Source organism: Berghia stephanieae, chromosome 7 (assembly GCF_034508935.2).
Source record: "Berghia stephanieae isolate SIO BIC M18660-M18661 chromosome 7, UCSD_Bste_1.3, whole genome shotgun sequence".
NCBI classification, from domain to species: domain Eukaryota; kingdom Metazoa; phylum Mollusca; class Gastropoda; order Nudibranchia; family Aeolidiidae; genus Berghia; species Berghia stephanieae.
This window is the reverse complement of record NC_088366.1, coordinates 13,258,165-13,275,494: the sequence shown is the minus strand read 5'-3', so window position 1 is coordinate 13,275,494 and position 17,330 is coordinate 13,258,165. Positions and strand designations below refer to the sequence as shown.

Genomic DNA, 17,330 nt, shown 5'->3' with positions numbered 1-17,330 from the left:
CCTATAGCGTGCCCCTGAACGGCCCGCCCTGATATGTGACTAATGGAGATCCAACCCGGTGCCCGAATGGCCTCGGCCATCCCGGGCCCCATACTGCTGTCCTAGTGATTTCATGTCCAATATTCAGATTCATCAATGGCGAAGTGGTCGACCGCCTAGCCAAATACTACCGCGTTCGTGTCGCCAGGGTCGTCGGCACAGTTGAGAAATAAGCGAACGTCCCAACACTCTTTCAACTGGAAAATGCGATATTAGGGTTAGCAACCTGACGCACGTATTGTCCCTCAATATCGAAAGTCAGAGTATGGCCAAAAATGCTCAAACTTGCAAAGATCATAAGGTGCAAAAACACATTGAAGTTGTTCTCTTTAATCCTCGGGGAAAGACAATTCCACGTCGCGCTGGGAGATGCTACGAGTGAAGTTAAGAAACTGAAGAATGGGGTACCTCAGGGATCTGTTCTGGCGCCATTGTTGTTTAATGTCTACATTAGCGACATGTCGAACACTTCCTCCCTGAGGCTGGGATACTCGGACGATTGGGCACTCGTTACTCAAAGTAAAGTGTGGACCCGTCTCTAGAGCGTACTCAGTGAGGAAGTCATCAGGCTCAAAGCCTACTCCAACAAGTGGTATCTGAAGATAAACACTTCGAAACCCGTGGCATTTCACCTATTTCACTGAATCCAAAATTCCTGGCGGGTGGGGGGGGGGGTGACGCTGGATCGCAGCCTTACCTATCGGGTGCATTTCGAAGGTGTTGCGCGGAAGATAGAGAAACGCAATAGTCTTCTGAGGAAGCTAGCGGGATCAACTTGGGGTGCTAACCAAGCGCCCCTGGGGGCGTCCACTTTGGCACTGTGCTATTCCGCCGCGGAGTATTGCGCTCCAGTGTGGGGTAGAAGCAAGAACGTTGAGAAGGTAGATGGTAAACTTTGCAAGTCCATGCGTTGTAACGAAGCTTCGGGGCAGGTTTGCGGTACGGAATTTGCAGATTGGGTCGATCGTCATAACATAGTTGTGCGAGCACCATTAGAAGCTGCTAGACATTGGGACAGGCGTAGCTATCCAATCACTGCTGGGTGAAAAAACGGTAAGGCTGCTGGTATCAATGGAATATACCCTGATATGATAACCCATCTGGGGCAATTCGGTGGCTAGCAGAGGCAATGAGTGATATCATAGAAAAGGGCACCTACCCAAAAATCTGGAAACACGCCAAAATGATTGCAATACTAAAACCTGGCAAACCCGCAACAGAACCATCCAGCTACAGACCCATCTCCCTCCTCACCTGCCTATATAAACTTTTAGAAAGAATTATTCTAACAAGAATCACCCCATACATCGACCCAACCATACCTGTCGAACAAGCAGGTTTCAGGCCAAACAGAGGAACAACAGAACAGGTCCTTGCATTAACAACACATATAGAATCTGGATTCGAGAAGGGACTAAAAACTGGAACAGTACTGATAGACCTTTCCGCTGCGTATGACACCGTCTGGACAACAGGACTTATGTATAAACAAGCAAAAGTCATCCTTTGTAGGAAAATATTAAAGATTCTCTCATATATGACCAGCACTAGAAACTTCCATGTACTTCTAGGGGCAAACAAAAGTAAAGCCTATAAAATAAGAAATTGTGTACCACAGGCCTCAGTCATTGCACCAACATTATTTAATGTCTACATCAGTGACATGCCAAAAACAAGATCACGCCAACTGGCTACGCAGATGACTGGGCTCTCACTTGCCAATCAAAAGACTGGAAAGAAATTGAAAACGAACTGAGCCATGACACCTCAACCCTCAAAAGCTACTTTGATAAATGGTACTTAAGAATGAACACCACCAAATCAGTGGCCACAATTTTCCACCTGAACAACCAAATGGCAATTAAACCCCTCCAAGTAAAAGTCAGTAACACAATACTACCAAACAACAATAATCCCAAATATCTTGGAGTCACTTTAGACAGACAACTAACGTACAGAAAGCATCTCGAGAACTGTGAAAATAAAGTCGGAAAACGAAACTGCCTTCTCAGAAAAGTTGTTGACACATCATGGGGAGCATCCCAAACAGTATTGAGGACAACAGCGCTTGGACTCTGCTATAGTGCGGCTGAGTATTGTGCTCCAGTATGGACAAGGAGCTCACATACAAACACACTTGACACCAAATTAAGAGACACCATGCGAGTGATAGGCGGTGTATAAAAACCACACCAGCACAATGGCTCCCAGTTACCAGCGCAATTGCTACTCCACACCTTAGCAGAGCACTGTCAAATCAAAAGGAACCAAATAAGGCCCAATCAATATTGGCAATAAATACCCCCCCCCCCCCCCCCCCCCCGCCCCTGGCAAAAATAGTAAAAGACGCCCCACAAACAAATCGACTTAAGTCCAGACGTCCCTTCCACAAATCCAGAATAGAAAACCTTGACATCACCACTGCCTGGGCCAATGAATGGCAATCAAACCTGCCAAAAAATGGACAACAGAAGGTCTGTAAAAAAAAAAGAAGAAAATGGGATAGTGAAAAAAAATAGAATTAGAAGTAAACGTACCACAAGATCCCACAAAGAGGAATACACTTTAATGTTTGCAGAATATATCCAAAACAGAAAACAACTAATAGTACATAACAAATAGATGATTTACAAGGGGGAAAAATAATCTCCCAAAACTAATATTAAGCATTTGAGTGTTTCCCTCTCAGCTAAGGACTTCAGCAAGAGCCAGGACAAAATCAAGCAATCCAATTCCAAGAAAAAGACAGAGAGCACTTTGGAAAACATATATAAGGGGACAGAAGACACAAGTGACCTCCTGCCCACCGTGAGAGGTCAAAGAACCCCACCCAAGAGTTGTGACTTGTATCATGATTGAAGTTGAAACTTCCTCGATATGTTGAAGTTTTAGGACAGCCCATGGCGATAGCATCTTGAGGATTTAAAGTTAAATCTGTAAAGAAATATCATCTCTTTGAAATCTATTGGACGTGGTTTAAAACCTACAGGCACACGCTGAATGCCAGTAATTGTTTGTTTTGTTTCTTTCATTAAAACGCCCGGAAACAGGTGTATAACAAGTCAGCAGCGGTGGGAAAGAAGGTAATGGAATACACTAAAATTTATAGATAACATGTGAGGAAGCAAAACTAACTCCCTGCCAAGAAGAGACGCCTCATTCTCCTTAAATGAATCCCCCCCCCCCCCCCCCACTCCCTCTCCCTGTCCAGAGTAAACACTCATATACAGATAATCTCCCCTCCCAAGGGGGAAGGGGGATTTCTCACTCTCACAGCGTAAGATTTCTCCAGCAGAGAGGGGATCCCAAAACACTTCCCAAACCTAAGATTTTATCTGCACATACATAAACACACACACACACACACACACACACACATATACACAGACACAGTCACAGATATGTACGCAACAAACAAAAAAAGGAAACAGAAATTGTAGAATGTATATAATGTTTATTTCTATAGATAAGACACATGATCAATGGCCTCAACACACTATTATTTCGGGGTGAACCTAATGATGAAGATTATTCATCTTACAGTCTGGATCACAATTTGAAGTTGAATTAAATCATTCATTTACTTAAATCATAATCTCAATCCTCCCAAAGCTAGGTGCCCATAATAGCAGGTCTGATAACCAAACGCAATCACGGGTTGGTTTGTTTGTTTTGTTTTTAAGGGTTTTACGGCGCTTGCAACACATTAAGGTCATATCAGCGCCAGTAAAAAGGAAGAAAATGGGAAAGTAAAAAGTTCTAGAATTACAATTAAAGCACCCAAGAAAAGGTAAGACAAAGGGGAATTGGTTCAAATAGGAAACATGTAGATTCCAAGAGCAAACTATCAAAGTACTTAGTTTGAGATCACCTAAAAGTCTCATCCAGACACAAGCACAGGCCCCCACTAAGAGGAACACACTCAAATGTTTACAAATTATATATAACACGTAAACAAACATAATACAGTTCATAACAGAGAGATGATTTACAAGGAAAAAAATATAATCTCCCAAAACTAACTCTACATTTGACTGTTTCCCTCTCAGTCAGGACATCCGACCAGGGCCAGGAAAAAACCAAGCAATCTCATACCAAGACAAAGACAGAAAGCATGTTGGAAAACAGCCTAAAGGGGATAGAAGATACGGTAAGTACCTCCCTGCCCATTGTGGAGGTAGGGAACCCCACCCAGACGGGTTGGTTTATCATTGCTCCTAATTTAATGGACAACAATGTGAAATTGAATGTAAGCTTCAATTTGATATACGAAAACTGATAAAATGGACATTTTGGGTTTCCCCTTTATCAACACAACAAGATGAATGAAACATTACAGACGAATGACATAATCTCATTCGTCTGTAGTGTTTCATTCATCCTGTTTTGTTGATAAAGGAGAAACCCGAAATGTCCATTTTATCTGTTTTCGTATATTAAATTGAAGCTTACATTCAATTTCAAATTGTTATTTATCTCTTCGAGTTTCGAGCAGACCATTTACACTAATTTAAGGGACGAATTTGTGCATTTGTTTGAGTGTATTTCCATTAAAACAATGAGCCTGTAACAAATTGGGTTATCAGACCTGTAAATGAGTACAGGTCGTCCCGAAATAATACCAGTTTGACATGGTAGGTTAAATATTTAAATCAAGGTAAAGAATACATATCGGAATATGTTATAGCATCATGGAATAAAATGTCACATTTCTTTCAAAAACAACGAATAAATGGCATCAGACTTTGACTAGACAGACAAGAAGCATAAAACGATGGAAGATTCATGTCGAGACGAACATCAAAACACAACAAAAACATGTTTCTGAGCAAATCCAAGATCAAGCCGACAGATCAAGCCAACAGAGTGCTGTTACACTGATTGACACGCTTTATTTTCATTGAGGGTAAAAAAATATTATACTCCAAATATCAATCAATTGATAAACAGATACGATACCAAACTTTCAAAATATGCTTGCTACCATACCCCTTTCATTATGGAGATGTTTGTTTTTGTTTTAAAGGGTTTTATGCGCTTGTTTTGTTTTTGTTTGTTATTTAGGGTTTTACGGCGCTTGCTACACGTTTATGTCATTTCAGCACCAGTAAAAAGAAAGAAAATGGGATATGTTTTTGTATTTGAGGGTTTTACGGCCCTTGCAATACATTAAGGTCATATCAGTGCCAGTAAAAAGGGAGAAAATGGTATAGTAAAAAGTTCAAAAGTAACAATTAAAGCACCCAAGAAAAAGTCAGACAAAGGGGAATTGGTTCAAATAGGAAACAGATGGAGATTCCAAGAGCAAACTATCAGTCAGTGTATTTAGTTTGAGATCATCTAAAAGTTTCATCCAGACACAGCACAGGTCTCCACTAAGAGGAACACACTCAAATGTTTACAAATCATATATATATGTAAAACAAAAATAATACAAACATAACAGAGATGATTTAAAAGAAAAAAAAATATCATCTCCCAAAACTCTAACTATACATTTAATTGTTTCCCTTCCAGCCAGGGTATCCGACCACGGCCAGGACAAAATCAAGTAATCTCATTCCATGACAAAGACAGAAAACATTTTGGAAAACAGACATAGGGAGATCTGAGATAGAAGACAAAGTGCCTCCCTGCCAACTAAGGGAGGTCAGGAATCCCACCCAGTTATTTTTGGAGAAAACCCTTTTTACCATAGCATTGTAGTTATAATACATAAATATAAGGCGTCCTTACATCTATGGTCTTGGCAAGCTCCATCGGTCTTGGCAATCTCCAGCCAGGACAAAATCAAGTAATCTCATTCCATGACAAAGATAGAAAACATTTTGGAAAACAGACATAGGGAGATCTGAGATAGAAGACACAGTAAGTGCCTCCCTGCCAACTATGGGAGGTCAGGAATCCCACCCAGTTATTTTTGGAGAAAACCCTTTTTACTATAGCATTGTAGTTATAATATATAAATATAAGGCGTCCTTACATCTATGGTCTTGGCAATCTCCAAAAAGACAAAAAGTCTTTCCTGAGGGCTGACATGCACCAGAGTGTCGACATAGTGGTTTGAAATTAGGGCCCATGACCTATGGTTAAAGTCAGCTTGATGTGCTAAACAGTAAACCGGATACATGTAAGATTTCTTGCCCATTTTGACATGAATCACTTTAAAGCGTAGATGAAGCAAAGTACAATTTTCAAACAAAGTAAAAACATTTTAAACAATTTTTGCCAATTTCTTCTAAATGTAGGTTATAGGAGCAGACATTGAATGAAATAAATTTGAATCCCCAAAAGTGTCCAACGTAATGCAAAAACAATCTACAAATATCATATGGCACAAAATCAATCAAATGGGCATGTTGTATAGCTGTGTACAACAATTGGTCCCTATAAAATCTTTAATCAGTTAACTGCCATACTCTGGAAAAAAATGTATTTAAAAACTTGGCCAGGAAACTCGTTCTTCAAATATCGACCGATTTAAATGACCCTCATTCTTAGCAAAAACTTTTGAACCTGGGACTTCGTGAAGTCTTCCTTAAGGCTGAGGTTTGAGAGTTTTTGCAAATATTAGTGTCATTCAAATCGATAGATATTTGTAGAAGTGGTTTTCTGGCCAAATTTTGAAATACATGTTTTTCCAGAGTATGGCAGTTAGCTGGTTATTACAATAGTTCAATATGGCATACTACAAAATACAGGTAAGCAACTTTATTCAAAATAAAATACTGTATAATAATAAGAAGCACTTATATAGCGCTTGACCCATACAGGGGCTCTAAGTGCTTTACAAAAGCTTATAACTTTGAATAATCTCTACGAGTCACAAGGTAAATGCCAAGATACAATAAAGTATGTTTTACCATTGCAGTAAAAACAGGTTAAACAGAAATTTAAAGGACTTAATTGTCTTTTTAGGTCATATAAATTATAACAAATTGATCCTGAATATCACTGGAAGAAAAAAAAATTTGAATTTGGCCCTAATATATATATATCGATTAACTAAGTACATCTCTGATTTTATGTAAAAGTTACAAAACTAGACTAAGGCACTGTGGTTATGTAAAGAATTTACAAATATAAAAGGGCATATAGGGTTATAGAGGTATAGATGTGTTTAACAAGTTTCAAAAGTAAGAACTAAACGATAATTATTTAATATTATCATTATAGTGGTAAATAGCCATAGAAGAAGGGAAGGATTTAATTAAATGTCAGAAGTCAAATGAGGACAAAGTTACTGCATTTATTTACAACTTACAAAATTTCAAAATTGAAAAAAAAAAATTGAAATATTTTTTAAGATTAATTAATCATACACTGAATTATTTTCATAAATCAATTTCTATTTCAATTATTGTGACCACTGTCATAAAAAGTTTCAAATATAACAATTCCCTCCATTTTTTTCCTCAGAAATCTTCTACACGATCACCTTCTGTATTCTATGACTTTTGAATCAGTCTGTATCTGTAACCCAATATCTAAATAGCGTATATTCTCGAAATGAACCAGTTATCTAAAAATGAATTAATTTATGTCAAAAATATAATTGTGATAAGTATTTTTTTTTTTAATCAGTTAAAAAATCTGTATTCATTTTACTCAATAAAAACGTACAAGCTTTGACTAAATAATCCAGGATTTAGAATTAAAATTCAATTTTTAGCATCTGGTTTACACTGATAATATTATACTACATTTGTAGACAAATAATGACACATTAAATAAATCCTTTGGGTATACTTGAAATATGTGACCCTGCGCTTCAAAACCATATTATTTAGTCGGGATGGTTAAGAAGCTGTAAATTGAATTTATAGCCAGAAATATCAGCCTTGCGTTGAGTTTGAATGCTTTATTGAGGAGAATGAATATCATAATTTGGTGCGCTAAATAGAAAATAATTCAAATTTTTGACCAACTTTGACTTTAAAGCATCTGCTTAATCCTGACTTACCACTTTGAGATGATTTGTAAGGCTTTAGTTTTTAGTGTATTTTGGATATTTAAATTTTTTTTTGGAGCAAAAAGTCCCAATTATAAAAATGTTTCTCATCTCTTCCCTTCTGTTTAACAATCATCCTGATTAAAATAACTGAACAATTTTGTTATCTTATAACGTCCGACAGCCTCACAGTAGTTACAGCCTCGATTACTGGAGTGGTGAAAACTTGGTCGGATACAGAAGGATACTGGAACCGTCGAATGGTGAATCTGGGAATTGACAAGAAGATAACAAGATTAACGTAGAAATTCCCCCCCCCCCCCCCCCCCCACACCCTTTTTTCATCTACCCGAGAGAGAGAGAGAGAGAGAGAGAGAGAGAGAGAGAGAGAGAGAGAGAGAGAGAGGGAGAGAGAGAGAGAGAGAGAGAGAGAGAGAGAGTGAGAGAGAGAAAGAGATTGTTTGTTTTTTTTTGTTTTAAAAAGGTTTTTTTTTCAAGCGGAAACTAAGGACGAAAATAAATAAACAACATCGAACTCAACTGAAAGAAAAAGAGATGAATAATTGTCGACTGACGATATGAAAGACATTGAAACAATTGTATCTGCAAAAAAATGTGAGTGACCTTATTTATTTTTACACGCTCTAACAAACATTATTGAGCACTCTCGTACCTACAAGTACCCACCATCACTCTTATATATATATATATATATATATATATATATATATATATATATATATATATATATAATGATAATGATGTTGATGATGATAAAAATAATGAAAGATATACAGGAAAGGGCCATTTAACTAGATAAACTAGCCTTTATGACAACAAGCATGTTAAACTAACTGCCTTGAACTACCAGAACTAGCATAAACGATTTCAAGGTTCCTTACCCATGGCCCTCTTGCTGGATCCTTCTGTGGCTTCATCAATGTCTGAAAATCTCCACAGTCGATATTCTAAGGAAGGAAATAGTGATATTTCTTGTAATATGCTATTTTAAAAGAAAGTCATCCTAAAAGACAATTAGAATGGTATAAAATAGAAATTTTGTTTTGTTTGTTTGTTTGTTGCTTTAGGTCTCTTCCAACACAATTGAGGTTATATGAGAGACCGCTGAAACAAAAAAAACAAACAATCTAACAAAAATAGTACAAATGTAAATCAAAATCATAACCTAAAGATATCATAAGCTAAATTATAAATAACCAAGAACAAACAGGCAGAAGATTTACAGCAAAAAAAATATCCCCTGTCAAAAATACAATCACAAACCAAAGAAGCAGGATAGGCTAGTAAAGAGAAGAAGAAACGACATCACTATGATTATATTTTATCTTTGTATTATTGTCATTTGAAGCGATGATTGTTAGTATTAACAAAACAGAATGAGTAGGCTAAAACTCTAGCATAAGTTATTGACAAACACTTCTCACATAGAAAATGCACATTATGGAATCAATATCCACTTTTATATTTATAAACAACATTCCACTCATAACAACAAAGACATGAATATGAAAGTAAATTCCGCAGTTTGTTTTTTTTAAATATGAAAGTAAAGATATTGGAGAATACACCCATAAAAAGCATTTCCAGTTTTCTTCTTCTTAATTAACTAGTTAACTACCATACTCTGGAAAAACTTGTATTTAAAAATTTGGCCAGAAAACTTGTCCTTCAATCGTTTAAATGACTCTCATCTTGACAAAAGACTCTCAAACCTAGGACTTTAATGAAGACTTTGCAAAGTCCCAGGTTTGAAAGATTTTGCCAAGACAAGGGTCATTTAAATCGATCAATATTTGAAAGACGAGTTTTCTGGCGAAATATTTAAATACGATTTTTTCCAAAGTACAGCTTAAACTGGTTGAACCAACTGGCTCAGACAGACAGAGAATTATTGTCAATGTTGTCAAACAAAGAAATGAAAATTATGGAATCTTTCTGGTAAATTTATACCAGCAAAAACTTGTTCCATAGGAAGTGAGTATTTGGGGGGAAATGAGTAAAGATGTCTGTCAAAATTAGATAGAGGAACATCTTAAAATTTGATACCCCAACTGCCTGGTCTGTATTTACTTGATTTCATTCGGTATTCATTTCCTGGTATCCTTCAGCATGCTTCAGCAAGTTTCAATTATTCCTTTAAAGATCTGGAAAAGTGTGTATGAAACAGTGGCAAAGCTTCTCTAATATCGTCATCCTAGTCCTCTCATGTTCAATGTTTGTGTTGTGTAATGCAAGCGAGGGTTCACAGCATAAAACGCGTACCCTTGTGAAGGATAAAGCATTAAAACCTTTACAACTATCAGATAGCCTCTTCGGTGTAATGGTAGCATTAGCCATCTGACCAGTAATCAGAAGGTCTGCGATTCGACCCCCAGTCGAGAAAGACTTTGTTTGGCACTGTTTCATCCACATTTTTCCAGATCTTTATCTTACACCAGTACCTGCTCCCTAATTTCTCAATTATTTCTTCAGCAGGCAATACGAAATCCACTTCATACATCAACTCAATTGTTCAGTCCTCTTCTTTCCTTGCTATTTTAGGACCCACCTAGAGTTGCTAACTATTATGGACACCAAAAATGCGAGTTAGAGACATTAGCTAACTTCTTTTTGTTTGTTTTTTAAGGGTTTTACGGCGCTTGCAACACATTTAGGTTATAGCAGCGCCAGTAAAAAGAAGAAAATGGGACAGTAAAAAGTTCTAGAATTACAATTAAAGCATCCAAGAAAAAGTAAGACAAAGGGGAACTGGGAACAAATAGGGATCAGATGTAGATTCCAAGAGCATACCATCAATGTTCTTAGTTTGAGATCACCAATAAGTCTCATCCGGACACAAGCACGGACCCCGCTAAGAGGAATACACTCAAATGCTTACATTATAAATTAGAACAAATATAATAATACATAACAGGGAGATGATTTACAAGGACAAAAATATCATCTCCCAAAACAATAGCTAGCTATGCATTCGACTGTTTCCCTCCCAGCCAGGACCCCGACCAGGGCCAGGACAAAACCAAGCAATATCATTCCAAGACAAAGACAGAATGCAAGTTGGAAAACAGATATAGGGGGATAGAAGACACAATAAGTACCTCCCTGCCCACTATGGGAGGTAGGAACCCCACCCAGTTAGCTAACTTCTGCACAAAAGAAAAAACAAAAACACCGCAAGTGAACCAACTCTCGGAGATGGACCTTGCGCTAAGACTTCTACCCTTCTTGTTTCACTTCAATTTTCTTTTCTTTTAAATAAATTTGTTTTGTTTTTCAAAAATGTTATTGTTAAATTATCTTATAGCCAATCACAATAGGGCAGAAAAGTCATAACTTCAATTCCGGTTCCAAAATCCTTGGAAGTGTATATGTAACCAGCCCTTCAGAGGACTAATAATGAATAGGCTACATATTGAATCATGCGACATAACTATTTCAGTAGCGGGGTGTATATTATTAGGCAAATTATTAGGGTTACAGGGCGTAAAAGAGCATGGATGGATGATCTTTCTTGACGACCAGCATATATCTAGACTAGAAAATAAGGGGCCATCACTCTGAAACCGGAAAACCAATTACACAAGGTATATATCCTGTCCTCTGAAAGAGTGGTTTTACACCACTATTCTGGCATCACACTTCTGTTCCCTATTGAATCATCTTATTTATACTAAATACCTTTTTTGGAAGGGCCTATGATGCCACAGAATCTACCAACCAGCAGTCCACTTCCAGTGGTACCCACTGGATCAGAGAGTCCCTTATAACTGGATACATTGACCTGGTCAAGGATGTACACAGCTGTGGAACAGGAAAAGGAAAAGAATCAATTTACGACCTATTTATTTTAGACCCAATTTCTTCCAGATCATTATAGTTTTAAATCCAGAACAGGCCAGTGCCTTCATGATGAAAACTGTGATATATTATACCAAGTTAGAATAAAATGGAACCGTGCCAGAAGAGATTCATGTTTCAAAAAAATGTGTGAGTCACATGGTATAATATTGCATTAATCATACCAGAACAAATAACAAAATAAATATGAAGTTTGGACCAAAAACAAAAAACGAAAAAAAAAAAAAACTGAACTGGTAATAAATATCTGAATCTCAAATAAATGTGGTTTAAGTGTTAAAGCAGCCACATCAAATTTTTGCAGCAATATGTCCAGCAGAATGGATTAGTCTGCAAACTAAGTAAACAAAAAGACAAAACTCTTCGCCCATAATAGACCACTGACATCAAAATCAACCAGTTTATATTCAATATTCGATCGATGCGCATGATTGTATATCTATAACAGCTCTCCTTGTTCCCCGCCTAAGCCCCAAGTGATCAGAACCAAACAAAAGAGACACTTCTAATACTTCTAATGCTAACAGTCTCTGAGACAGATGATGTAGAAAACAAATAACATTGCCCCACACCCATAGAGGATAATTCACCAACCCTGAAAAATCTACCACAAATTGCCAATATTAAATCCAGTTAAAAATAAATAACGACCGAATACCTGATGGATCTTGGTTGAACTCTGTGTTCAGCTTGGAATCAGGGCTTTGCAGCATGAGTGAATTCTTCCATTGGCTGACGGTCGGCAGGAGGATTGGAAGGAATTGAGTGTTCCAGGTCTCATCTCCGGCCATTTTGGTCCTAACCTGGCGACGGTGGCTTAGGCTGTCTGTAGAACGAAAAAAAAGGACACATTTTATAGTTGAATCCATGACCAGTTTTAATGAGAAATGTCTTAAATATGGGTCAAATTGAGAATTGAGGTTAACCTCTGTGGTGTAATGGTAGCACATCTGACAGGTAAACAGAAGGTCTGAGGTTTGATATTATACTAACTGTATATTTTGGGATGGTATTTTTTCTTGTATTTTTCTTTCCTGCTTTGTTTGACACCGTTTCATACACACTAGTTCAGATCTTTATATATGGGTCAGACATTTGGAAGACAACAAATACAACAGTGCATAAATTAGAAGTGTTCCAGACCAAAATCTGCAAAGAATCCTAAGAATCTTCTAGCCCAATGTCATGAGAAATTAGGCTCTCTTTCACAAAAATGAGAGTTTTAAACACTATCAGAGCCAGACATTGGAATAGGAAGTAGCTTGATCATGTCTGCAGGAAGCCCGCAGACTACATCTCAAGAATAGCACTACGCTGAACTAGACAAGGAAAAAAAGATCATATGCAGACCCAAGGAAACTTGGAGAAGAAAGTCTGCAGGCAATTGAAATCGCAGGGCTTCAGCAGCCTACAATCCGAGATCTATGCAGTTAAAGACTAAGAACAATGGTGGTCCCTTGCTGTTGCCTCAAGCACCTGATGGCATAGAGGATTAAGTGATTGAATGTGTATGGTGAACACTTTCATCAGGAAATAAGGGTGCTTACTATACACAAACTGAACTGTATATACCGTAGTTCTTAAATAAATATTCATATACTCACGCATGAATATTTTAATTGTCATTAGATTGGAATGGGAACTTCAGATCCCTGTTTTTTGTTTGTTTTTTGTTTGTTTGTTGCTTTAGGTCTCTTCCAACACAAGTGAGGTTATATGAGAGACCGCTGAAACAAAAAAACAAGCAATCTAACAAAAATAGTACAAATGTAAATCAAAATCATAACCTAAAGATATCATAAGCTAAATTATAAATAACCAAGAACAAACAGGCAGAAGATTTACAGAAAAAAAAATATCCCCTGTCAAAAATACAATCACAAACCAAAGAAGCAGGATAGGCTAGTAAAGAGAAGAAGAAATGACATCACTATCGGATCGTACACCCATGCGAACATCATAGGTATATGATTCAAGGGTGATGCTCCCATCCAACCACCCGCTATCCCTGTTTTAAAAAATTGAAAAATTGAGCTTTTATATAGTGCAATATCTACTAAAAATGCTCAAAGAGCTTTACAAGGGGTCCCTGACCAACAACAACACTTAACATGTAGGCCAGGTACTCATTTTACACATGAGTATGGTGAGAGAATGTGAGTAAAGAGCCTTTTCCAAGGACTCAACTATGTGCTGAGCGATGCTCAAGCCCAAGATCTTCTGATCCCAAAGCGAGTGTCATACCACAAGACCACATATAGCCGCACAGATCCCTGTTTTCAAAGAGATAGAATCCTACTGGTTTTAAATGTTGACCTTTCAGTCAGCCTGCAGAGGGACTTTTCATCCCTCAATAACAGGAAGATGTAAAGTGTTGATAATGAGGTAGATCTAGGTCAGATCTTTTTTTCTCTATATTTTCTTCAAGCCTAGAATTGAGTCTGGGGCTAAAGTAAGTCTTGATTCGCAATTAGTATGTCCGTTTCTAACTCTAAGGTCATGTTCATTCAGTCTGGACATGAATTCCTATCTTAGTCTTTTAGATAATTTGAAGTTCAGGTTACAGACATGAAAGTTCTCACAGAAAGAGCAACAACATTTTTTTCTCATTTCTGGTATTTCATAAAACTTTTATTTATCTCTCGATCCATCTGACAATGGGGATCTCAATAGCTCAGTTGGTAGAGCACTCATTTCACACACAAAGGAACCAAAATCAATTCCGAGTGAATTCAAGAATTTTTTTCTGACCCCCTTGTCCACTCAGCAGTGATTGAGTAGCTGGTTCTATTAGATCTTGAGGAAAGTACTTTGCAATAGATTTGATTAGCAACCCATCGAAAAAGGTAGCAATTTTCTGTTTCAGACAAAAAAAAAGTTGGATAAACACCAGATCCATGGGCCTCAAGGCTTTGAAGGACGACTTAAATCTTTCTTTTAAATCCATCTTACCATACTCCCAGATGTGCACAAATTGAGTGACATGATCGCCAACTTCAGCTGTCCAAAAGCCAAACAGTTTTGAGTGTTGAAGACGAAGCTGATAATTTTTGTTGTACAACTCCATGGCAGATTTAAACTCCTTAGGATGGAGAGCGTACATTCGTAACTCATAGATTGGGGAACTAGCTAGACTTGATGATGTACTTGCTAGCCTCTGAGAATCAAAAGAGAAGTCAAAAAATAAATAAATAAATAAATAAAATTAAAAATTAACTCAAATTAAGTTCTCCCAGACAGTGCAAAGTAAAAGATAAAATGAATTTGCTTTTTAAATAATTCTGTCAATAATAAAATAAAATCCCTGAATTTTCGTAAAAGTAGCAGTTTGGGTTTTACTGATCTGGTTTTTTTTTAATGCCTAAACCATTGAAGCAATGATAGTGACAGTTTTTATCATGTCATACATGGGTTAAAAAATTGAAAAAGCATTTCCTTTTGAATCTGCCTATGCAGATGTTTAGAGAGTTTCAGGGACACAAAATGGCACTGGCAACATTTTTAGGTCACAACTAGGAATGAAGATGGTACACACCAAAGATGGTAATTGAATAGATAAAGTTCAGTTTCAGCAGCACTCTCGGATTAAAGGCGCCTAAATAAAAGACGAGCAAGTAACAAAGACAAACCCTAGAATGTGTCGTGGCATAGTTTACCAAATCTCAGTAAGAGAGAAATAAATTTGCAAACCTACATACATCATGGGACTTGAATAAACAATTAAACAGTTTCATTTGAGAAACATTGTTGCACCGAGAACCTTGAATCCATTGGCAAAAATTGTCATTGATACAGAAAGAAAAAGGATTCTGCAGCTAATGACATGTTTCTTTTAATTTCACTCTTTGGTAACCCTTGTTAAGTCTTACCGCTTAGCACACTTTAGAAAGCTTATACTCACATTGCATGTCAGTCTGGGAGTGGCTGACATTTTGGAAACCATTTTGAAGAAGGGAAAAATGTTTCTTGCAGACATTGTTCTATTTCGGACCAAAGCTGGAATTGAAATATTGAAATATCTAAAAACAAAATAAGTGACGAATGAATTTGCATTTTATACAAAGGGTACAAAGCAAAAGAGCAAGTTCAACTTTGTAGAAGAAGGAGGAGGAGGAGGAGGAGGAGGAGGAAGGAGGAGGAGGAGGGGAGAAGAAGAAGAAGAAGAAGAAGAAGAAGAAGAAGAAGAAGAAGAAGAAGAAGAAGAAGAAGAAGAAGAAGAAGAAGAAGAAGAAGAAGAAGAGGTCCATGTAAACTTCCAAGAACAATCAACTTAAAAAAGAAATCATCAGGCCCTGACCATACTATGGTATCTCACCATGTAACCATAGGCCAGTGGCACATAAGTGCATGAGAACTGGTTTATATAAAAGATGCCAAACATGGAACTTGCCCTACGGTATGAAATGGAAATTTTGTTTCCTATGACTGGGTGCTTGTATTCAATAAACATTTTGAGTTGAATTGAACCTGGTGAATCCGGGAAATCGACGTGCACATATAATTCAATTCAATTCAAATATTTATTTATTGTCGGCATTTAAAAAATGTTTCGTAGATAATGTAGTCAGGCTAATAGAAGTCTTTGACCGACATAGGTTTTAACACATACAGCATAAAAAGACATAGTAATACATTTTCCCTTAAAAACATTCTCTCATCAAGATTCCAATCATGACATACAAAGAAAAGTAACATAATATTATATAAATATATATATATATATATATATATATATATATATATATATATATATATATATATATATATATATTGAATCGTGTTTGATACAAATATGGTACGAAAAGTGCTCGACATGTAGTAATGGAGCGAATTATTATTTAAAATATTTACCACAATGTTTGGGGCAGTCTACATCAATGTTTCAGGCTTAATTTGCCATCTTCAGGACTGAGTTGTTTTGTTGACTGTTGTTGAAACAACATATACATATATATATAAACCTACGTGGAAATGATGGTTAATAGACTAGTTAGAAAAGTGAATAGTTAACTATTTTAATTAGATAAATATGATTATTACAAAAGCCCGGGGGGGGGGGGCTATGGATAGCACAACTTTGAACACATTAAATGCATTATCTATATGCCGGACCATTTTTACATTTGAAAGAAATTATAACAACCCGGTAACAACACAGTCAGCTCATCGACACGTTGATATTGTTGATGATGATGATGTGGGTAGTCAGTTGCTCTAAACAGTTTTTAATAATCGAAATACAAATATAATAATGATTTATTAAATGCAACATTTTACATAAGGGTGGAATCTATTAACTATGCATTAAACTCGATGTTCATTATACAATACACACCGACTCAAAGTTGGGAAAGATGCTGGCACTTGTCACTTGTGTCATGAAAAACATGAACTTAATTGACCTTAAAGAGGTCAAACAGTATGAGGGCCAAATTAACACGACATATTTTTTATAATTCGC

General features: G+C 36.9%; 1 protein-coding gene across 3 annotated transcripts in view; it reads right to left on the bottom strand.

The window, feature by feature from the left end:
- Window positions 1-3,473: 3,473 nt before the first annotated feature.
- Window positions 3,474-17,330, bottom strand: part of LOC144976713 (protein NipSnap homolog 3A-like) — a 14,880-nt gene continuing 1,023 nt past the window's right edge. Inside the window, exons 1-8 of one of the 3 annotated variants that reach the window (XR_013646148.1) lie at window positions 17,205-17,277; window positions 15,771-15,865; window positions 14,822-15,026; window positions 12,528-12,695; window positions 11,690-11,812; window positions 8,893-8,958; window positions 6,729-8,259; window positions 3,474-6,459 (exon numbers count right to left, since the gene is read on the bottom strand). Coding sequence is in view for 2 of the 3 variants with exons in the window: in XM_078921075.1 (XP_078777201.1) it covers window positions 8,198-8,259; window positions 8,893-8,958; window positions 11,690-11,812; window positions 12,528-12,695; window positions 14,822-15,026; window positions 15,771-15,845 (699 nt within the window). In the remaining variant the exon portion in view is untranslated. Of the gene's footprint in view, window positions 8,260-8,892; window positions 8,959-11,689; window positions 11,813-12,527; window positions 12,696-14,821; window positions 15,027-15,770; window positions 15,866-17,204; window positions 17,278-17,330 lie in introns of those variants that run through there. The other 2 variants (XM_078921075.1, XM_078921076.1) reach the window with 2 other exon arrangements.